The following is a 23,176-nucleotide window of genomic DNA, read 5'->3' on the forward strand; positions in this document are numbered from 1 at the left end:
AAGAGAGGGTAATCAAAGATAATTAATCTTTGATCAAAGGCAATCAATCTGTGATATGTAAACTGAATGGGCAGACTGGGGTTGAATATTTTATACATTTAAAAAAAAGTTTATTGAAATGTAGTAAAACTCATGTAATACGTTATGGTATTACAATGGTATAGTGGACAATATAGTTGTATTATTATTTTACAATATTGTGTTGTGACAAGGATGACATTCATTTGACAACAACTATCAAACATCAATTTCACACTTATGAAAAAGTAAAGTAGGCTACTTATAATATACTTTTGACGTACAGTATAGTGCAAAAAGTCAGAATATAACCTGGATGTACAAGGTCATAACATACACAAGTTAATGATGTTCATGGGAATCAATGGTAAAAGCATTGAAAAGTGGATGTGAATTAAACACACACACACACACACAAAAAAATAAATAAAAATAAAGCAAACGTCATTCAACATTAAATATATTTTAAAACAATTCTACAGGCAGATAGCACATTTATAATAATTATGATAACCTACAATAATAATAATTTACCATAATTATGTAATTTCATAATTTATTATTTCATGGGCCATATCAGAGCCAATAAGACTGAGATTAATAGATTAACAGTCTGTTATATTTTGTTTTTATTTTCATGTAAGAACAGAATATAGGCTCGTATATATTTCTGTTGCTTTGATTGACAAAATAATACACTTTTCATTCATTGATTAAATGCATAAATCTTGAAATGTTAGAGTCGGCCATAGAAAATATTATAACCAACTTTACACTAGACGTCGTGTAACTAATATTGCTAATTAATGGTCATTAGTTTGTCGGTATGTTTTTATTTTTATCGTGTAGTCCCGCCCCACTTGTTTTACGTCGGCCTACGTCACCAACATGCGACCGTTTGCGGCCACCAGCCCCTGAGTCGTGAACGGGCGAAGGACACTAATATATTTCCGTGAATCTTGGAAGTGGCTCTGATTCATTCAGGACTTAAGCTTTTGTCACGGTTACTGTTTAACCCGGGACAGTGAAGGTCGGGCTGGTCCGGATGGTAAATCCGCCCGTTCAGATCCAGGATTGTCCCGACCGAGGCAGGTGGGAGAGGAGACAAGAAGCAACTCAGCGAAGGAGAAACAGATTTGTTGAAGATATATATATATTTTTTTATTATCAGACCAAAGCTTCCACTTGTTTCGCTTCTTTTTGCCCCTCGGACGGGTTTTTTTTATTGTGAGTATCACTTCTTATCAGACAGTCACAGGAGTGAGAGAGTGAGTGGCGACTCTTGACTAAATCCTGGAGGAATTTATAGCCAATGATTGTAAACTGATAGCTGCACCTGAGTATCACTTTACTTTCTTGTACTTGACTTGAGTCTCGTCATTCTTTGCACTCCATTATAGCAGAGGGGAATTTATAGCTGCTGTTATTTTACCTGTGACTATTTGACACATTGGACATGCAGAGCTTTTAGACTATCATCCGCTTTTAATCAGTAATGCACGAGCATTGAGCAATAATGATAACAGGCAAGGCAAGGCAATTTTATTTGTATAGCCCGTTTTTACAAACAGTTTGTCTCAAAGGGCTTTACATTGCATCATAACATAACATCCTCTGCCCTTAGACCCTCACATCGACTGAGGAAAAACTCCATAGAATAACAATCTAAAGGTTAAATGTGTTTTCTGAATTTACTGCTTTTTTAAACTGATACTTTCAGTATATTTTCTTGACCATGCATTCATAATTTTGCTTACAACATTGACATGAGTCACATTTCTATGCAAGACTTTTACTTAGAGTGGATTATTTTGGCAGTGTGCTAGACACATGTTTAGTTAGGATCTGGATGCTTAAACCTCCACTGGAACCTGTGCACATTGTTAAACCATGATTTATCAACCTTAAGCCTTAAATCATTTTAAAAACAGACAGGGGTTTGCTCACAGAGATACATGCAGTATTTTCCAGGATGATGAACGGTGCGTTTGTGTTTCCACTCTGTGCAGCCATGGATGTGGCAGATTCCTGAGCAGAAAGGATGACATCGGAGGCCGCGGTCTCCACCCCTCCTGCGATAAGCAGCAGCCCTGCTCAGAGGGACTACTACTGGCTCCGCTCCTTTGTCGCTGGAGGTAAGATCTGACTAATCACCTTCTACCATCAAGGTAAAGATTTGCCATTGGGACAGAGGTTCAGGCCTCTGTGTCTGCAGGACGGCATTCCTCTACCACAGACAGACACACCTCCTCCTTTGCCTCGCTGTCTCCTGCTTTCTTCTGTCACCAACAATCAGCCATCTTACTGACCTTAACCATGCTGTAGTAGATACTCACCGTCTATTTTCTGCAAATGCCCACTAAAGCTGTAGAGCCCAAACATGTAGCTGACGCGTGCTTCAAAATAAAACCCCACAGTCCGTGTTCCTCATTCAGAAGGTTTACTGAAAAACGTTTCTTTCTGTTACCAGTCAAAAACGGTGCTGAAAACTGACAAAAACAATAATCCTGTTCAAACAGGGTAGAAAACTAGCGTGCTCTCTCGACTCCATGGCTTTACTTAATTAACTAAAATACATACAACTACAGTAGTTATTAGTCTTAAATAAGCACTCATGAAAACCTTAAAGACCAAGTTATTAACTTGCTTTGCCTCAAACAACATGCAAGCTACAGACATGTACCAGCAAAACATTTGACTTTAGACATCTGACACTTCCTGCACCTGACCTCGTGTGACCCTACTCTAACGTCTGTGATATTTAGTGATATCTGTGTGAATGCTCTGTTTTCTTTTAGGTGTTGCAGGATGCTGTGCCAAGACTACCATCGCTCCTCTGGACAGAGTCAAGATCCTCCTGCAAGCCCAGAACCCCCATTACAAACATCTAGGTAAAGTTTTAGGAGGCAGAACATCCAGTAACCCAAGTAAGTTCTCAGACATCTGTATGAGGTAAAAAAAAAAACTCTGATCTTTTTTTGCAGGAGTGTTTTCCACCCTTAGAGCTGTGCCAAAGAAAGAAGGCTTCCTCGGCTTGTACAAGGGCAATGGGGCGATGATGGTCAGGATATTCCCCTATGGAGCGATCCAGTTCATGGCCTTTGACAATTACAAAAAGGTGCAGTGTGTGCTTAAAATACTTTCAAAGGCCAAAGTTATAAGAAGTGTGTGTGTGTGTGTGTGTGTGACAGGCTTTTGTGGTGTTGGTGTGTGTGTTTTGTCCTGCAGTGACATTTTTAAGTGAAATACTGGGAATCTTTTATTGGTGGACCTGTTGACCTTTGTTTCCTCCCTGCTGATCCTTTTACAGCTGCTAAGTAAACAGATTGGGATCTCTGGACACATCCACCGCCTCATGGCAGGATCTATGGCAGGTAATTCATCTTCCAAACCGATAAGACGAGGCTGGTTCACTCGGTGCCAGCTGGATATCATGTGCTGCCCTGGCAACTTTCTTTTCTCACATACGGTTCCTTTATTGTTGGCTTAGCACACGTTGTTATTTGTTCCTCCTGAATCAAAGACGCTTACACGCGTCACCTCAGTGCAGACTTATATTGCGACAAATGCATCACCAGGATGTGACGTGTCTCGCTTTGTTAGTGTGTGATACTAATGTTCAAGAAAGTTACACGTGCCTGCATCAGCATAAAGAGATTGAGAGCGGAGTTATTTTAGCAGCCAAAATGTGTGAGTCAATTATGATGAAGCAGAACTGTAATTACAGACTGTGCCTGTCTAATGTGTGTTTTCAGGGATGACTGCGGTGATATGCACCTACCCTCTGGATGTGATCCGAGCCAGACTGGCCTTCCAGGTGACAGGAGAGCATCGCTACACGGGCATCGCCAACGCCTTCCACACCATCTACCATAAGGTGATCCACAAGTGTGAAAAATGGCAGCATTGTTTTCATTGATATTGTAGCATTTGATTTAAAATGCACACAAATTAAACGCTCTCTATAACTTTCAACTGCAATTCCTGTTTTTCCTTCTCTGTAAAGGAGGGCGGTGTTCCTGGTTTCTACAGGGGACTTACACCAACTCTTATTGGAATGGCTCCTTATGCAGGTGATGATCTGCTCCACCAGCCTCTGTTTACGATGCAGTGAACAGTGTCCCTCCTGTTGCGTTCGCTTGATTTCTCTTCCGCTCGTTTTCATCCTCCAGGTTTCTCATTCTTCACCTACGGCACCCTGAAGAGCCTCGGATTGAAACATTTTCCCGAGCCCCTGGGACGCCCCTCCTCGGACAACCCCGAAGTCCTGGTTCTGAAACCACACGTCAACCTGCTCTGTGGAGGAGTGGCCGGTGCCATCGCTCAGACAATATCGTAAGTGCTGCAGGCAGCCGGGCAGCTGACGAGCTGCAAGGAGGCGAGAGCCGCACAGACGATGAGCTGACAACGCGGCTGGTTAATTTGTGGTTTCTGGCCAGGGTGTGGTATTGATAGCACTAATTCATCGGTGGTCAATGTGTCACATTGTGTTTCCTCTCACTAGATACCCCTTGGATGTGGCCAGGAGAAGAATGCAGTTAGGAACAGTGCTTCCTGACTCTGAGAAATGCGTGTAAGTAGCACAGATTTTTCTACTTTGCATGTTCTCTTATACCATATACAGCTCTGGAGAAAATTAAGAGACCACTTCAAAATGATCAGTTCCTCTGGTTTTACTATTCTTAGGTATGTGTTTGGGTAAAATGAACACTTTTGTTTCATTCTATAACCTACTGACAAAATTTCTCCCAAATTGGAAATAAAAATATAGTCATTTAGAGCATTTATTTGCAGAAAATGGCAACAGGTCAAAATAACAAAAAAGTTCTGGTGTTTTCAGACCTTGTATAATGCAAATAAAACAAGTTCATATTCATTTTAAAACAATACAACACTACTTTTTAAACTTAGGAAGAGTTTAGAAATCAAGATTGGTGGAATAATCCCAATTTTTAATCGCAGCAGTGTTTTTAAAATGTATTTATAATCTTTATTCCTAATTATATATGATTTGGTTCAGGTGATCAGCTAAGTAGAGTGAGGTGTGCTTGTGTTGGAGTTCAATAGACACTGGAATCGATGGCTGCCATACATGTAGAGAAGCTGATTTATTAAGAACATTTTGGAGTGGTCTCTTTATTTTTTCCAGAGCTGTATAACATCACATAAACATGACATTGAATAACTAGACCAATTTGTGTTTGTTACATGTGTCTCAGATTTGTTATGAAGTGAAACTGTAGTCTTAGGGGTGACACTTAACTCATTGAGTGCCAACCACGTAATTTCTCGTTTTTCGTTCCCATGCGTTGAGTGCCAAAAACGAAATTTTTCGTTTTTTGCTTTTTTTTTAAATTATGAAAATAGACACTTTAATACACATTATATGTAAATTTGGGGACTCTACGACGAGGAGAACTGAAATAGATGACGATCAAAGTCACATGACAGCTCATGATCTGGAAGTTTTTATCATAACTCAGCTTCTGCAAACGGAGTTCTGCATGCAGATGCAGCGCAGCTGCTCCGCTGCTGCTCCGCTCTCACCTGCGAGGCTGCAGCAGCAGCAGCTGGGAGCTGAACCAGGAAGCTCTCAGCCCACTGTCCCGCCCGGTCTTCATCTGGAGCAACACCGTGTCCTCCCCAAAGTCCTCCCGCGGTAAAATCTGATGGTCTCTGGACCAAAGCAGACCGCCGGCACCGACCCGTACCACAGACGGACCGCGACCACCGGCGGGACCGGTGTTCGCGAGCCGCTGTGGCCGGCAGAGCCTCACGTTCCGCGGCGAGAGGCTGTGACACGGCACGGTGCGTCTGTGTTATTGTTGTTTAGTGGCGCCCCCCCCGCCCCCGATGGTGGTTTTGTGAATAGAACAACAATTGTTGTGTATATTTATCTTATACGAGCCCTTTGATCCAGAAATGCGAGTGTCAGAAGAGCGACAGGCACAAACAGCGCACCTTTCATAAAAGACGCTCTATCTCCTTTTCTAGAAAAAAAGGAGGGATTTTGGTGAAACCCAGCCATGTTTAGCTTGACTTTTCTCAGGAACGGAGGCACGTAGAAACAAACGGTTTGTGGCCATTTGAAGGATAAAGTTAAACCTTTCAAATGAGCTACAGTATGTGTTGGTGGCAATAATATAGAATACACTATGGCTCTAAAATAAAAAGTCAAATATGGTCTAATTTGCCGGTACACTTGACTAAAACTTTGGAAAGGAGCGCGGCACTCAATGAGTTAAAAAAGAAATTAGATGAGAACTAATTGCAAGTGTGTACAGAGGGTAATTATTGAGTGGAAAACAGCTCACAACACACTGCTGATGATTTTCATCCCATCATAAGTAATTGCTGAAGAGCTTATTTAGCTAAAGAATCAATTGGGACTCATGTCTGTTCTGAAGAAGTCAATAATGCCTCTAACTGGAGGCGTTATTTAAAAATGAAACTGTTTACAGCAGCTTCAGGCAAGTGGTTGTGCACTTTCCTCAATCTGGGGATCTTGATAAATGATGTTCGACCTCCGTTTCTCCTGTTTTCTCTGTTGCTAGGGATCCATGTTTTTAAAGAAAGAAATCAGGAAAAACAGAAGCAGTGTTTTGGATACAAAATGGGGAGTTTCCACTTGAAATAGTTGGTTCCACATTTGGTTTTGTAAGCAGAGGATGATGGAATCCATCCTTATAAGTGAAGAAAAAAGATTCCAGGGCTGTTTACGTTTGATAAAATGATAAAACCGCAGCACTTAAAGAAGTAAGAGTAACAAATGAGCTGTAAAACTGCAGCAACATACCGGTCATACCTGGACAAGGTCACGTGAAGGCAGTGCAAACATTGCACAATGCTCTTGCATCATCTCTTCCCGTTTAATTATTTAAGATTTTTTTTTAAAGAATGAATTCAGTGACTACATCACCGCTCTACAAGGTCATTTGTCTCTTATCCAAGAAAATAAAGAAACATAGAAAACATAATGTTTTTTTTTTATGTATCTGAATCAGTTTGAATAATCCACAGTATCTTGTTTTGCACTTGAACAGATCACTGAGCAAGACCCTGAGGTATGTGTACACTGAGTATGGGGTTAAGAAGGGATTGTACCGAGGCCTTTCTCTCAACTACATCCGCTGCGTCCCCTCCCAAGCTGTGGCCTTCACCACCTACGAGTTCATGAAGCAGACCCTCCACCTGAACTAGCCGCTGCGTTTGCACATGGACCCGTATTCACTCTGAGCCGCGAGAGCCGCCGGACCTGGATGCTCTACATCAGACTGAGCCGAGACTCGGTCGCCACTTCTTGAACTCATCAACGTGGGAATGGCCTTTTCCGTTAAGTCACTGAAGGCGCCGTGGAAGTGAGTTAATGCCTGAAGTCAGAGGAGGCTGGACGTCAGACGGCGAATGTCTCCGTGTCCGTGCCCTTTCGTTGCCTCTAACTTCCTGCCTCTGTGACTCGCCACCTCTCAAATGATGATTTACGCAACTGCACGACATGTGGCTTTAATGCGAACAAATCCCTCATCAGTGTCTCCATGGATACAGCGGGGCAGTGACATCTTTGGTCGGGATCTGCTGGTTAGGATTGGCTCGGGGCAACGATCTGCTCTTAAACGGTGTTGTTGACAACACAACACAACACAACACAAAAACCGTCTGATTGTGTAGCAGCCCCCTCTCTCTCTAACAGAGACGCCCACACAGTCTCACTTGTCTCTTCCAGCTTAAAATGATCAAATTAAGTGTCATTATATTCCCCCAAAATCGTTTATTTTAATCCTCTGTCACCCTAAGCACTTCGAATCCACAGCTACACATTTTCATTATTGTTTATCATGTCTTCTTTCTAACGACTTTGCCATTGTAGAGAGGTGGCTGAAGCTGATTCATTCAGAGATTCATTCAAATGAGATTCATATTTTTTTTTTTTCAGGGCTTAGTGTGTCTTGAACTTTGTGGTGCAGTAACTATGGGAGACAGATTCTGTTCTGTCTTCTACACAAATCTAAGATTAATATATCAACTAATTTCACCTGCAGGGTTTTCAGTTTGAGGCAACTTCACATTCTATTGCCAAACATTGATTAGAGCAGTTACTGTTGTCTCTGTTTTCATTGGCTGAAATGTTTTTTTTTTATGTTTGTCAATGTGCTTTCAGAGGTTTAGTGTGTAGGTTTGATGATGACGACTTATGTACATAGATGCTCGGCTGTAATCAGAGGGATATTACGGAGATGTTTAAGATGTCGGCGCTGCAACGTCAGGTTCGACGTTTGTCAGAGGGAACTCAGGAGAAATTTGCACTTCATGACTGTAGCTTGTTCTTTGTGTAATTATTGATTCAGCAACCTGTTGCCACTGGGTGGCAGCACTGATCTTGGATTTAATTGTCTACCATCAGACCTAGGTAGTGGGTACAACGCTCATACACTTTGGTATCTCTAACTTTTAGTTAGAGTAGGGTCTTTGTTAAATTTTTTTCCCCGTTTTTGCCTAACCATAGCCAGTTGTCACATAGTGATTATAATGTACACAGTGTTTTTAACCCAGTCCAGCCAAGATGTCGTTTGCATTTATTGCCCACGACGGCTGAACATTAATCACTGAATGAAAGCGTTGTTTAATCATGCACCATCAACCCACCACCGGTGTTTTTGCGAAGCCTCGTCAGTTTGCTGTACGAGCAGCCGCCCCTCTCTGCCTCTTGCTTTTCTGTCTGCATCCAAATGTCTTACTTCACCAGAGAGATTGATGTGTTTTATGGGAGTTGCTCCACATGCCTCAGTTGCTGCCTCAGCTTCTAGATCACTCTATGTCAGTGGAGAGAAATGACAAAAAAGCAGATGCCTCAGAACAGATTTTTCCAACCTTTTTAGCCGGTGACCCCCTTAAAAGATTTGTCCTTCAACAAAGAGGCGACGTGGTATTTCGAAAAAGAAAGCACAAATGACAGGAAAGTCAAAAATCAGGCAGTAAAATGAAATATTTTTCCTCTTTTCTATCCTATGAATCAGTTTTTACATTTAATACTTGATGTGTATTGTACTCTGTTGATCCTGATCCAAGTTTTTTTCCCTTACTAGAAAAAAAAAAATCAAAACACACCCTTAAGCTAACTATATGTGCCATCATCAAATGCATATTGTAATTTTGTCAGGTGTTGAAGCTAAAACCCTGGGGTCATAACTGCTGTGTCATGTTGTGTCCCAGTGGAGGGGTCCGAACATCCAGGTTGGGCATCACTGCCCCAGATTGCGTTATATTACGTTAGATATACTGAGTTTGCTTAGACTACTGAGCACTTTGAAAGCTGTTTACTGTGGAAGAAGTGGGAGTGTCAGAAAGGCTTCAGTCAGATTTAGCAACTAGCAGCTCCTGTTGGACGGTTGCCACCCATCAACCAGAACAACAAATTATAATGATAATATAACTTATATAATTAACCTAAGACATCAAACACTGAAAAAATATCTACAGGTACGTTTTGAAGATGAATGTAGACGGATACAGAAAATTTTCATTTCCACATTCTGTGTTCAGCCTCGTTTTAATGTAATAACTGGAAACAGGACGGCTGCTCCAAACAGCTGGAACGACTTGTTTTATTTAGACGGCGCTGAACAAAGAAATGAAAGAAACAAAACCTACAAACCTATAATTCTTACAAATCACCATGAAAAGTGTGTGTAAATGAGAAACTTCTAACTATTGATTGTACGTAAGAATAAATGGACTCCAGTATCCAACTGTGCCCACCTGCCTGGGCCTGAGAGTATAATCACATACTCACTGGTGATAAGTGGCAGCCTCCATTTGGGGAAACAGAATATAGTTTTCAGTAACATTTCTGCTTCTTTTATGTTCATGTGCAGTACTGCTGTTTACACGAGCTTTCATCTAGGCTACTGCTCTTTTGATTTCTGTGTCCTGTCAAAGCCTCCCATCAGCTCAGCTCTGTTCCTGCTGCTCGCCGCAACAGATAATTACATAAGGAACGAGGAACAAGAAATATTGAAGATATTTATAGATGTAAATGTATTTAATGGCTGTACCACTTTATCAGGCTCTGTTGGATGTGACTAAACAATGAAAATGCCTAATTTTTTTTATGTTTTCAGTTTTATTTTCTCTTTGTATGTGTTCAGTTTTGTCTGCTGTGCTTTTTATAAGCAGAATTACATTATACAGTATGTCTTAAAACCATCACCCAGCCTTGTGTCTTTATTTTGTCATTGGATGTGATCACTGATGCTGTGCTGTCACACTATTAGATCCTTTTTTTTTTTTTTTTACAGTAACTGAGGAAGAGAAATGTGAGGCAGCAAACGAACGAGATTATTCCATTTCTCACTTTGCGCTTCACACGTTCGCTGGCCTGTTAATGCTGCTGTTCCAGTTCAACCTCCAACGCTACAGAGGAACTCTTAGGCCTCATTTGCATTTTTTTCTAAATACTGAAGCTGGAATACACTGCCTGTTGTTGACAGATGCCACATGCTGATTTGACTGGTAAATGTGATGTGTAAAAGATATGTACGTTCACATGTTCCCTCCCTGCAGCCCACATTATTCCTGTTACTGGAATTCATTTTTTTATACTTTAATCCAATCAAATCTCTCTCTTGTTGTTTGCAGATAAAGAAAAGTAATTTGATATCAACTTCAGGAAAAATAATAATGCTTCCTGTTCCCACGTTGAGGTCGGTCCCCCAAAGAGGGATGGACATGCCGTACTATCGTGTGACTTCATTCAGTAAAGGTGGAAGTCACCTATAACAGTGAGGGGAGGGTTGTGTGTTTCCTGCTCCACCTTCTTCTGCCCTATTTCACATTTTCTTGGTGTTTGTCAGTGAAACAGTGTTTTGAGCAAGAGTGGGGGGGAAACGTGCTATCGTGAAAACCTTGATGCGAACCTTTCACCGTTTGGATTCAGAGTTGTTTTCCTGCACATTTCTTCATCCTGAGAGGACGTTTGGACATTACTGTCTGCCATGTCTTCTTACACAGTGACAATTGCCACAGGGAACCAGTGGTTCGCAGGGACAGACGACTATATCTACATCACACTGGTGGGCACGGAGCAGTGCAGTGAGAGGACGCTGCTGGACAAACCTCTGTACAACGACTTTGAGAGGGGGGCGGTAAGTGATGTTACACTGCTGTAGGGCCGAGTGTGTCGGTTTAAGTCTCGACACCTGCACACAGACACTGGGTATGTTGACACTCTGCATGTCAGTACAAAAGAGGAAGAAGTTACTTCTGAGTTGTAATTGAAGATTAACGCTGTAATAAAATCAACAGTTGGAGGGAAATGGATCTTTAAAGTAGGAATTCAACAATCATCAAGTTTATTTAGTTTTTTCATTATATATGTAATATTGATAATATATCTTTTAGTCTTAAATTTTGTTCTTTATAAATTACACTGCCATCATTTTATTCTCTTCTACTCTCACACCTACAAACATCAACCAGATGATCAAATTTTATTTGCATACTGTAGCACCTCTCTAGATCTGACATGGCATCATGTTTTTCAAGCGTTAAGTAAAAACACATTATAAAAGGAGGCTAATATATAAAATAAATGAAGCAAAACCAAATTATAGTGGGTCTAACAAAACAAAATGTTCTTTATGCTGTCTGCCAGTTCTCAAATATTTGTTTTTACCTCTCATGCAAACCTTATTTGAGTGAAAATGTAATGTAGTTTCAAAAGAATGATTAACATTTAGGTAAAAAATAAATATGGCTCACTGAGCCAAATAATGTTTTCATTACAATCTTTGTCATATATATCTTAACCTCCTAAAACTCTCTCTACACTGCATATGTACACTTTTTTCCCCAACCTAAGTTCACATCTAATAATAAAACAAAGAATTAATAAGCCCAATAACATACAATTTCCTGTTTTAAAAAGCATCTGTGGTTTCACCATGGTCTGAACTTCCTGATGAGATAAAAACTAATGTTACATAACCATTTCCCAGCTCATGCTCCTTAATTCAGCTGCAGACTATGTTGCAGGTGGACTCCTACGACGTGAGCGTTGGGGAGGACCTGGGGGAGATAGTGTTGGTGAAGATCGAGAAGAAGAAGTACTGGGTGTACGATGACTGGTACTGCAGGTACATCACAGTCAAGACGCCGTCGGGAGACTACGTGGAGTTCCCCTGTTTCCGCTGGCTGGTTGATGACAAGGAAGTGGTGCTCAGGGATGGACGAGGTAGTCGTCACTTCATTTGCTCAGAGTCTGCAGCACAAAAGTCAAACAAGCTCTTCCTCCCCTCACTTTGTTTTGTGTCTATCACAGCATATCTGCCGCAGGATGATAAGACCAGTGTGGTCAAACAGCACAGACAAAAAGAGCTGGATTCGAGGAGAAAAACCTACAAGCAAGTTCACACCACACACACACTTTGCCTTTGTATTCAGTCACAAGCCACTCACTAATGAACCTGATGTCTTTTTCAGATGGAAGGAGTGGCAGCCTGGCTTTCCCATGAGCATAGATGCGAACAGACACAAGGATTTGCCCCGGGACATCCAGTTTGACAGTGAGAAAGGAGTGGATTTTGTCCTGAACTACACTAAAGCGTATGTGCTCCATTTGAACTGAAAAGGCTGTTTCAGTAAAGCTTCAACAGGTTTACACAGCTTCGCAGACAGCTGACGCCCCTCAGGACAGGGCACAGCGAGTCAGAGGAGCCGAGCACTTGATGTCAGCTCATGATGTCATGATCAGATGTTGAGCTTCTGCCTGAAAACATGTGTCTATTTTCAGCACACAGGTGTACCTGGAAAAAAAAGAGAGGTGTAAATGTTTGTTTATGGACAGGGATATTTGCATTGTGCCTCCAGGCAAGATGTGTGAGCCCAAACTTAGACACAGTAATGCAAAACAGGTCCGAAACACAACAGTGTGCATCGTGCAGTGGCTCTTGAAGAGAGAGGGACAAACCTTTGAAAATGGATGCATGATGATGTTTACTGTGCGAACTGAAGGAATGAGCTGAGATGGGAAATGAGTCTTGCAATTTTACATAGCGAGCTTTAAATGTGTCTGAACTGCAGCTGCATCTTTGCAAATGGAAAGTTCTGAAGTTCTGAGTTTGCATTTAAAGCAAAAAAGACCATTAAAGAGTACGACATGTAGTTTACTTGTCCATTTTAATGGCAGAGTCAGGACACTATTGCCCTTTTCTAATGTGACCATAATGACAGATGATGATGATGATGATGATGATGATGATGATGATGATGATGATGATGATGATGATGATGATGATGATGATGATGATGGTGGCTTTCCAGGATAGAGAACCTGTTTGTGAACCAGTTCATGCACATGTTCCAATCGTCCTGGAGTGACTTTGCGGACTTTGAGAGGATCTTTGTGAGAATCAAAAACACAATCTCAGGTATTGTATTATATTATATTATATTATATTATATTATATTATATTATATTATATTATATGATATTATATTATATTATATTATGTGTGTAATTTTCATGTCATTTTATTTTACTCAGAGTATGTGATGCAGCACTGGAGGGAGGACTTCATGTTTGGATACCAATTTCTTAATGGCTGCAACCCTGTAGTGATTCAAAAATGCACCAAACTCCCAGACAAGTTTCCTGTCACTCATGAGATGGTGTCTGTCAGCCTGGAGAGGGAGCTGACTCTGGAGGAGGAAATAAAGGTAGACATGCTTTTTGTCTGTGTCTCCGAATCTATTAAACTTTTTGTCAATTTTTCCGTTTTTCCAAAGATAAAAACATTGGCGGTCAGCTTTTTTTTTTAACGATAACTGCTCACGACGGTGCTTCATGTTAGAGCAACACTATAAAAAAAAAGCAATGTTCTGTTCTGGCTCCAGGCAGGTAACATCTACATAGTGGACTACGAGGTGTTGGACGGCATCAGTCCTAACTGCACAGACCCGTGCACGCTGCAGTACCTGGCAGCTCCCATTTGTCTGCTCTACAAGAACGCTCAGAACAAGATCCTGCCCATAGCCATACAGGTACAGAGACGCTGAGCAGCAGAGACATATTATTATTCTATGAGTAAGACATTTCCTTCTGCAGCTGACATGTTGCTATAGACACATTTTCTCGCATGTCCTCTGTCTTCTCCAGCTCGGGCAGATTCCAGGTGAGAACACCCCGATCTTCCTGCCCACTGACGCTCAGTACGACTGGCTGCTGGCTAAGATCTGGGTGCGCTCTGCCGACTTCCAGTATCACCAGACCATCACACACCTGCTCAGGACACATCTGATGACAGAGGTGTTTGCGATTGCCATGTACAGGCAGCTCCCAGCTGTTCACCCTGTGTATAAGGTAAAACTCTAACTGATCGACTGGTGAATTGATTGGTTGATTGACAGACTGACTCACTGACTGACTGATGTCTCTTCTCCCAGCTGATCATCCCACATGTGCGTTTCACCATCGCCATCAACACCAAGGCCAGAGAGCAGCTCATCTGTGAATGCGGCATCTTCGACAAGGTGAGAACATCTGTAGTTTCTTTTCCTCTCGATGCAAGACGGGTGAGACGTGGGTGGTGATGATGTTGCTGCTTCTTCTTCTTCTCCATCCTCATCCAGGCAAATGCAACAGGTGGAGGTGGTCACGTTCAGCTGGTGCAGAAGGCCATGAAGTCTCTGACCTTCAGGTCCATGTGCTTCCCTGATATGATCAAGTCGCGTGGCGTGGAGATCCAAGAGGAGCTGCCCACCTACTTCTACAGAGACGACGGCACCAGAGTGTGGGAGGCCACAAAGAGGTGAGGGACAAATGTCTATGGAGGAAGACTTTGTGCTTTTGAGGGAATAGGAGGAAACAGTTGTGACAAAGCATAAACAATGGGAAGCGACATTTCTATCGCCATATGTGTGTGTTTGTTTGTAAGAGAGAGAGGGAGAATTTCAAAAGGAGCAAAGTTGTAGAAATTCCTCTATATGTGACCGATGTGCTATTTCTCTTCCTGGCAGTTTCGTGTCTGATGTGGTGCATATTTATTACACCAGCGATGAGAAGGTGCAGGAAGACGAGGAAATCCAGGCCTTCATTAAAGATGTGTGCAGCTTTGGGATGCAGGACTTCGATCACTGTGGTGAGTGCACGTTGGAGATCTCCATTTTTGTATAAATTTTTCCTTTAAAATTTCAACAACAATCGAAAACACAGCAGCTAACCAAGCCATAAAGTTTCTACTCTTCACAGTGGGAAGCGCCTCACTGCTCTTCAATATTTCATTAGTCTAGGTTTTTCAGGGGGAGGCAGGTACGACTGTGAACAGACAGCACTGCAAACTCAAATCTGTTCTGTCGTAGATGAATAGTCTGAGGGTGAAGAAAGGACACTGATGGTGTCACTGATCGAGCAGCACTGTTGTAACATGCTTCCTGTGTTTCACCATCACCTGAGTGCATGGTGCAAGGACCCTTTTTTTTAAACATGGAAACTTGCAAAATAAGAGGAGTGAGGTTTTGTAAAGACTGAAGCTCAGTGTGTTAACTCAATCTGCTGACAATCTGTGCACAGAGTTTCCCAAGTCTGTGAAATCACGTGAGGAGCTGACAGAGTACCTGACTGTCGTCGTGTTCACCTCCTCAGCGCAGCACGCAGCTGTCAACTTTGGGCAGGTGAGAAATAGAAATTTATTTTGAATCTGACATTCAGTATTTTTACTTCATGAGGCTGATTCAAAGTTTTAAAGTTACATGAAATCACAGTTGTGTATTCTTATATTAGTTGACATCTATGCATTGTGCATTTGTGTGTGTGCTCTGCTGCACACAGTAGAAGAGGGAGTACTCATCCTTGACTTAAGTAAATGTCCCAAAACTAATTAAAAAAAACCTCTTAATTCAAAATCCTGCAGTTAAAGGACAGAGGAAGTAGCAAATAAATAAAACCCAAACCCTGATTAACCCTAGTATCAAAGGTAACAATGCTGGTAAAGTACAAACTCAAATACAATAAAATATGGCATGAGTCAATTCTTAATATCGATGCACACAGTGTATAAATAGCATTTTACATTTGTGACTGAGTTGGGTTTTAATACTTTAAGGTTTAGTCCAGTGGCTGCATGTACTGGATTAGAAAATGACTGCTTCTACTGTCTGTTAATAATTCACCTCCATCCATGAAACCACATGAAAACCCCTCAGAAATAATCCTTAATCATTTATTTCATTTACTAATCTCATCATTAAATCATATTGTAGCATAAATAGCTGTGACGACCTGTAGTACTTGATGTGACTACTGCATATGTGTATATTGTGTAGTACGACTGGTGCTCCTGGATCCCCAACGCTCCCTCCACCATGCGGAGGCCCCCGCCCACCAAGAAAGGCGTGACAGATGTGAACTTGATCATCGAGAGCCTCCCTGACCGTGGTCGCTCCAGCTGGCACCTGGGGGCCGTCTGGGCCCTCAGCCAGTACCAGGAGAACGAGGTACAAGGGGAAAGGACACACACTCACACACACACACACACACACACACACACACACCACACACACACACACACACACACACACACACACACACACACACACACACACACACACACACACACACACACACACACACACACACACACACACACACACACACACACACACACACACACAACTCATGCCAGACTGGGTTGTTTTTGAGGACGAGCCAAAACAATCATAAGTTTTGAAGGATCCCTCTGCTTCAACATGTTTTTTTTCCTCGCAGTGAATAACCTGCCTCCTCCCTCCTTCCCTCCCTCCCTCCCTCCTTCCCTCCCTCCCTCCAGCTGTACCTGGGCATGTATCCTGATGAGCGCTTCATCGAGAAGCCAGTGAAGGCGGCCATGGAGAAATTCAGGAAGACGCTGGCAGAGATAAGCAACTCCATCAAGAGGAGGAACGAGGGAAAGAAGCTGCCGTACTACAACATGTCCCCGGACAAAATCCCAAACAGTGTGGCTGTCTGAGGAGTAAAAGTCATCATCATTAGGTCTCTCCTTGATATTTTACATTGAGGTTTTGCTGATGTTGCCGAGCTGTCCAAACATGCTGTTAGGAAACTCCTGTGTGTGTGTACGTGTGATTTTGATACTGCTGTAAATTTAAATCTGTGTGTTATAAACCGTTTCCTCATTAGTTTGAGATGAAATTTAGAAACAGGAAACAATAGAGGTGCCAATTAAAGCATGTTTTATAGCTGTAGTCGTCCCCCATCCTCGGAGATAAAATGTCAATTTTTTTTTTTACATTTGATCTTACTGATGCAACTTTTTTTTTTCCTTTTGTATCGTAACATTTAAATTAAGAACATAAGAAAAAGACACATTAAGCATTAAAAGTAACTTAATTTTTATTTGGTTGTTCTTTTATACTCTACATACTTTGTTCAAACATGGGAAATTAAACTGAAAACACATCAATATTTTTTTTTAAACAAGTACTTTTACCAAATTCTTTACAGTTACTATTCCAAAGTAAATTCACAGACAAATTTGTGGAATGATATCATAAGACAGGGGAACAGTCATATATGTTCAAGTCCAGTCAGTAGTAAACAAATGTAGCTTTATGCAAGTTACACTATTCCCAGACATGATGGAGTGGAGCAGACAGGGCAAGGACAGAAAGATCTAGACTCAAAGTGCCTTTCCTACTCAGCCGATATCCTGCTCAGAGACACTAAGAAATAAAGCAAGAGTGAAAAAGCTGCTCTCAGAGACACGCCTGCTTGTGAAAGCATCCTACAGCGGCTTCAATCTTCATCAAGACTACATCAAAACATCTGTCTCAGACTTCATGAAAGGAGCCAGCTCCTATGAGAAGAAAGTAAAAAATAAGAAGCACAATCCACCGTTCATCTTCACTCCTCCATTTCAAAGAAACTGAACGTCAACATGTTCTGTGTTGTGTTCATGTGAAAAACAAGAAACATTCAAATGTGATTAAATGTCTAATATTCTGCATATTTTAAAAACAAATTTCAGCAAGCAATTTAAAAAGCAGATACTCACATTAACCTTTTTACAACACCAATATCTGAATGACAAACTAAAGTGCAAAACAAAAGAGTGGAAGTGATTTTCTGTTTTTTATGACTGGGAAAAAAACTAAGTGTAAGTTGCATAAAATTACCAATGAAAGGGGATCTTAAATGAACAAATTGTACTCTGTTTTCTTTTAAAAATAAATACAACACAAATTCTTTTATACCCAGAGGACGCCCTGGACATTAAACACCAGTACATAACTATAGAATAGAATAACAACAAAAGGGTAATTGCACTTTTTATCTGTCTAATTGCACTGAGCCTCGTGGGTTTTGAAGTTTCAGACACATGTCTCATTACTAGGTCTTAATCCAACTCGGCACACAACAACTCCCTTGGCTCATATTATGTATTAAAATTGTATTAGACTCCAGATCTCAAGTCACCATGGGGCATATACACAAGTAACACAAGTACGGTATGCACTGTTGCAAAAAACAAAGCGTTGATTTCATTTATTGCTGCTGCTGAGCAGTAACTGTCATGTACTGTTGTATGTATGTCGTTGGACCATCGCCGCTCACAGACAGTACACTGGTATCAAAGACAGATTTTTAAAAATGTGTGTGTGTGTGTGTGTGTGTGTTGCTGGAATGGCTGTGAGGCTCAACATGAGCCCGGCATCGCTGTGCTCCCACATACACAAAAGCACTTACAATGACTGTAAGCCCCAAAATACAACGCCCCAGAAATCAGCCGCTGCCTACATCAGGCTGCATCTTCAGCTTCACACCAGCAGGTGGCACTGGAGTCAGCTCAACAATGGGCTGACGGCCTCATCTGTCACAGATACTGTATAAAGCATATGGATGTATTGGGTTTTATTGCAAAATAAACAACCTGATTGTTGATGAATGTCTCAACATTTGGTGCTGGACTACTGCAGTGACACTATTTAACATGTGCTTCACTGTGCTTCTATTAGAAAGAAAAAAAAAAAGGTGCTGGAACAACTTGTCATGTTTAAACCACATAAGGCCAGATGTGATATATACTGTATATATATATATATAAAAAAAGAAGAAACACACTCAATCAAATGAGCGGGAACACACTGGCTGTCTTGTGATTAATACTAAAATAGACATCCTCCACCATGTGAGAGACTCCAGCAAGAAGAAACAAGACGCTTTCACTGACACTGAAATTTCTACTCATCTGAAATGCTCAGTAATGATCCTAACTGTCATGTAGAAACATCGCATCAGGAAACCTGGTGCTCTGTGCTGAAATGTGTTAAACAGAACTGTGCAGATGGATTGTAAAATGTGCCTGAAGCTCATTCTGCATGGTGTTTTTAATCCAAACTATCTTTTTGGGATCAATTAATGCACCGCCTGCCCAGTGGGAGTGACAGGAGGACAGACTGAAAATAGGCAGCTGCAGATTTCCCAAGGCATATCCCATGACTAAGCAAACAAATCAACATATTAAAAAACTGCACATATCACACTGTAAATACTGTGTCATTCGCATGATAGAAAAACACGAGCGACTTTGTTTATGCCCAAAGGCTCTTGTTATGGACATGGAAATTATCTCGCAATTTCCTGTGACCAGTAAAAAATGTCGTTGTTGATTTTTTTTTTTGTATATTTTATTCATTTTTTAATCATTTTTTAAAAAGTTTACATTCTCAAAGCCTTCAGAAAGTTCACGCTGGGGTAAAGAAGTCATGTGGCTGTTTTTTTTTTCCATCACTACAGCCATGAGTCTGACGTATAATAGACCCATCAATCAAATCTTTCTTTTCAGCACAATTCCATTTTTTAACCCCATTTCCTTTTTTGTCATCCATGGGAGGTTTTATATATATATATCTATATATATATAGATATACATATATATGTGTGTATGTATGCATGTGTACGAAGAAATGCAATACAGGAAACCAACATTTCCGTGTTTGTTTGAGTGTGCTTCCCCCCCGCCATGTATGACATATACGATTAATTCATATTAGAGACAAAAAGAGAGGAGCTATAGAGAAAAGGAACTAAAAAACAAAAGTGCTTCGATGCATGTCCAGATCGAGGCCTGGTAGGATCCAGACCGGCTCGGACTTGACAGACCACAGCAACAGAGATGGCAGTGGCTGGAATGTTCCAGAGATCCGATGCGTGGCGCTACATACTGATCCACGGAGGGTTAGCCCAAGACTCACAGGAGGTAAAAACGAACAAATCTAACAAACCCACAAGCAAACAAACCACGCATCAGAGACGTGTAAACCTCCAGAGCCGTTTATGAGTCCACTTGTCTCAGTCCTGCTCTCCCCGAGGTGTACATACAAGAGTGTGTGTGTGTGTGTGTGTGTGTAGAGCAGTATGCTCCAGGCCTCTTTAGACATTTACAGAAGTCAGTAAAAACAGTCCAGTCTGAGGAAAGCAAAGAGGCGGGGTGGGGTGGGGTGCGGGCTGTGGGTGCAGGTGGATGGAGGGACAAGGACTGGAGGGAGGGAGGTGAACAGAAGACGTTAGTCGTGGTCCGTCTGTCTCTGTGGGAGAAGTTATATTATATTATTATAAGATGACCAGAAGAAGACAGTGCGTCAGTCTGTGGTCACGGAGGGAGCGTCTGATCGTTCCTCAGTCATGGTGGGCCTGTGTGTGTGTGTGTGTTTAAGTGTATGTGTTTGTGTGTGCAGTATGGGTAGGACAACCAATGGCATGGACTGCGTGGTCAGACATGGAGCACCTCCATACTGTAGTCCTCTGTCTCTGTGTACTGGGAGGAGTTTGTGTCCGACTGGGTGGGGGCCAGGGCCTCTTTGTTCTCCAGACTGGGCTCCATGAGCGGCGGCTTCTCCAGCACCAGCTTTTTACACGTGTCTGGCCGGTTCTGGACGTATATGACCCGGTTGTAAGCCTTGAGTCTCCTCCATAGATGGATGTAGACTTTGCACTGGACGTACATGAAAACCAGTCCACCCGTGAAGCCGATGGCCACGACCACCAGCTTGGTCCAGAAAGGCCATTCCAGGATCCCTGAGGAACAGAAAACAAACACAAAAGAAACATGCACAAGTCAGACAGAGACCAGACTTTGAAAAAAATGTAAAACAAATTGTCTACAGTCTAGTACAGGTTCTATGTACAGTCTTGAAGTTCACGAGGTCACAAGGTCAAAATGCACAAGCGCAAAAACAGGAGGGAAAAGAATGGTTCAATAAGCTGCTGCAAGTTTCACAGGTACTTCAGTCAATCATTCAACAGATCAACCTTCAACTACAATATGCTTCAACAAGGAATGTATGCAGTTGGGGAAGCTATCGTACAATGCAGTGTACATGTTGTATGGAAGACAAATGGACAGGAAAGCATCACAATGTGCTGTGTATTTTCAGAGAAGCAGTCTAAAGTTCAAGGGCCACACCAATGTTTTCACAAAGCACAGACTGTAGAATTTCCAGTTTTCCAAGATACTAAACTGTACCTTTCATCATATGTGTTTCAAGACAGATATGACGTTCATTCTGAAATTATCTAACCAAAACAGGTTTAAAGTTTGGAGTTTCGTTCTGTGGCGACTTGACTAGACACAAATTTGACCTCGTCATGCCTCTCATTTCCTGTCATCTCTTCAGTGTCACTGTCAAATTAACAAAGTGTCCCTAAAATAATAGTACACAACAAAAACAAAACAAACTGTTTGAAAAGTGGGGCCAACACAACCACACACTAAAATAAACTACAACCACAGCAGGCATTACAAAATGATTAGCAGTAATATACACTATGAACTATTGTTCATTTGCTTAACTGTGCAAAAAAAAAAAAAAAAAACATTTCTGTGGCCCCTGAGGCTGTTGCAGCATTTCTGCAAATTGCTAAACCTTGAAACATAAGGCTCCTAGCAAGGGGTAAGAAATGGGCAATTTGCAATTTTTGGGGAAGTGTAAATACTGCTGCGTAAGAGTCAGCTGCAACATCATCAAAAACAAAAACTAAGAGAAGAAATATTGAAAAACAAAATCAAAAAAGTCTGTCTTCTTGGAAAATACACAGCTGCCCTGCAATCCTTCGGTCTTTTCATGTGAGCTATTACATGTCAGGTGGAAGGAGGAAAAGTTAAGATGCTAAATCCTACTTGAGTGAATAATGTATGAGATGAAATGCAAGAATGCCTCATATTATGGGAGGAACCAATTGAAACAAGGCAAACATAATCACCTTGGTTTTAAGAATGCTAATGTTCAGTGCTTTCTAAACTGTGTCAGCCTGTGGACTGTGACTAAATTCACTTGTAAATCAATACATGAGGTGACTGTTGTTGCTGGTGCTGCCTTTCTTTATGACTTGGTTCTGGGGAATATAGACACTGCTTGTTTTTAAAAGGCAAAGCAGTCGGCGGAACCAGTGCACCTGTTTCCTCTTATGAGCTCAATACGTCGGTGCGGTTTGTTCTAATCAAGCCACAACACAGGAAAAAAATAAATGACAGTGTGTTCTTCGACTGTGTGTCTGTCTGCGTTCATTAGGTTGTGACATTCAGTGGGTGAGTGAGAATATAACCAGCCTGGTGAAGTATTATTTCTATATTTAAATAAAGGCAGGAAAGGCAGGGGAAGGGGTGTAAAGTGCAGTTGGAAGAGAACTGGATACGGCTGAGAGAAAAGGCTGACAGGGAAAACACAATTTGAAAGTCAAAAGGTCAAACTTGAAATGTTTACCTGGGATTCTTCCGGCTGCATGAGTAAAGAGAGTGTAAGTATTACCAAGGACACAAACAGGTTGATAGAAAAAGGCAAAGCCAGAAATGCAAAGTGAAGTCAAATATTACAGTTGCAGACTTTAGGGTGTAATTCATCATGCAACATACACATGGAAACTGCTTCACAAATCACAGTAGACAATAAAATACATTTCAAGGTGTCTTACATCTAATCGGCTGAAATCTGCAAGCAGAGCGAGAGAAAAAGACAAATGTGGTTCTGTGCTTGGCAGACGACAGCCGGTCCTGGTGAGGGAATATTTGGCATCACCATGGTGATTGAACCTGACAGGCCTCAGGGACTCCAACAAGTCTGAATCATCAGGTTGGGCTAAACAGGCACAGGCTGCTCTTCCATCTGCACA

The 23,176-nt window shown here is 41.5% G+C and overlaps 3 protein-coding genes across 10 annotated transcripts in view; 2 read left to right on the plus strand and 1 right to left on the minus strand.

Moving 5' to 3' along the window:
* Positions 1-867: 867 nt before the first annotated feature.
* On the plus strand, positions 868-9,661 carry slc25a16 (solute carrier family 25 member 16). The gene is made up of 10 exons (XM_085800050.1): positions 868-1,245; positions 2,028-2,153; positions 2,817-2,909; positions 3,003-3,136; positions 3,329-3,392; positions 3,774-3,895; positions 4,025-4,091; positions 4,191-4,353; positions 4,523-4,591; positions 7,062-9,661. Exons 2-10 carry the CDS (start codon positions 2,060-2,062, stop codon positions 7,216-7,218), a joined length of 963 nt encoding a protein of 320 aa, XP_085656176.1. The 5' UTR covers positions 868-1,245; positions 2,028-2,059; the 3' UTR covers positions 7,219-9,661.
* A 1,232-nt stretch (positions 9,662-10,893) lies between these two features.
* alox5a (arachidonate 5-lipoxygenase a) lies at positions 10,894-17,888 on the plus strand. The gene is made up of 14 exons (XM_085800052.1): positions 10,894-11,159; positions 12,049-12,247; positions 12,335-12,416; positions 12,496-12,618; positions 13,336-13,442; positions 13,559-13,731; positions 13,909-14,055; positions 14,171-14,374; positions 14,458-14,544; positions 14,644-14,822; positions 15,031-15,152; positions 15,584-15,684; positions 16,336-16,506; positions 16,839-17,888. Exons 1-14 carry the CDS (start codon positions 11,010-11,012, stop codon positions 17,016-17,018), a joined length of 2,025 nt encoding a protein of 674 aa, XP_085656178.1. The 5' UTR covers positions 10,894-11,009; the 3' UTR covers positions 17,019-17,888.
* A 310-nt stretch (positions 17,889-18,198) lies between these two features.
* Positions 18,199-23,176, minus strand: part of marchf8 (membrane-associated ring finger (C3HC4) 8) — a 78,014-nt gene continuing 73,036 nt past the window's right edge. For 3 of the 8 annotated variants that reach the window (XM_085800054.1, XM_085800055.1, XM_085800053.1), the window contains 2 exons: positions 22,771-22,785; positions 20,568-21,085 (listed from right to left, as the gene is read on the minus strand). In XM_085800054.1, coding sequence (XP_085656180.1) covers positions 20,781-21,085; positions 22,771-22,785 — 320 coding nt within the window. In that variant the 3' untranslated portion in view covers positions 20,568-20,780. Of the gene's footprint in view, positions 21,086-22,770; positions 22,786-23,176 lie in introns of all 8 variants that reach the window. The other 5 variants (XM_085800059.1, XM_085800058.1, XM_085800057.1 and 2 more) reach the window with 4 other exon arrangements.

This window comes from Trachurus japonicus, chromosome 15 (genome assembly GCF_045865225.1).
Source record: "Trachurus japonicus isolate A0001 chromosome 15, Traja_1.0".
Lineage (NCBI taxonomy): Eukaryota > Metazoa > Chordata > Actinopteri > Carangiformes > Carangidae > Trachurus > Trachurus japonicus.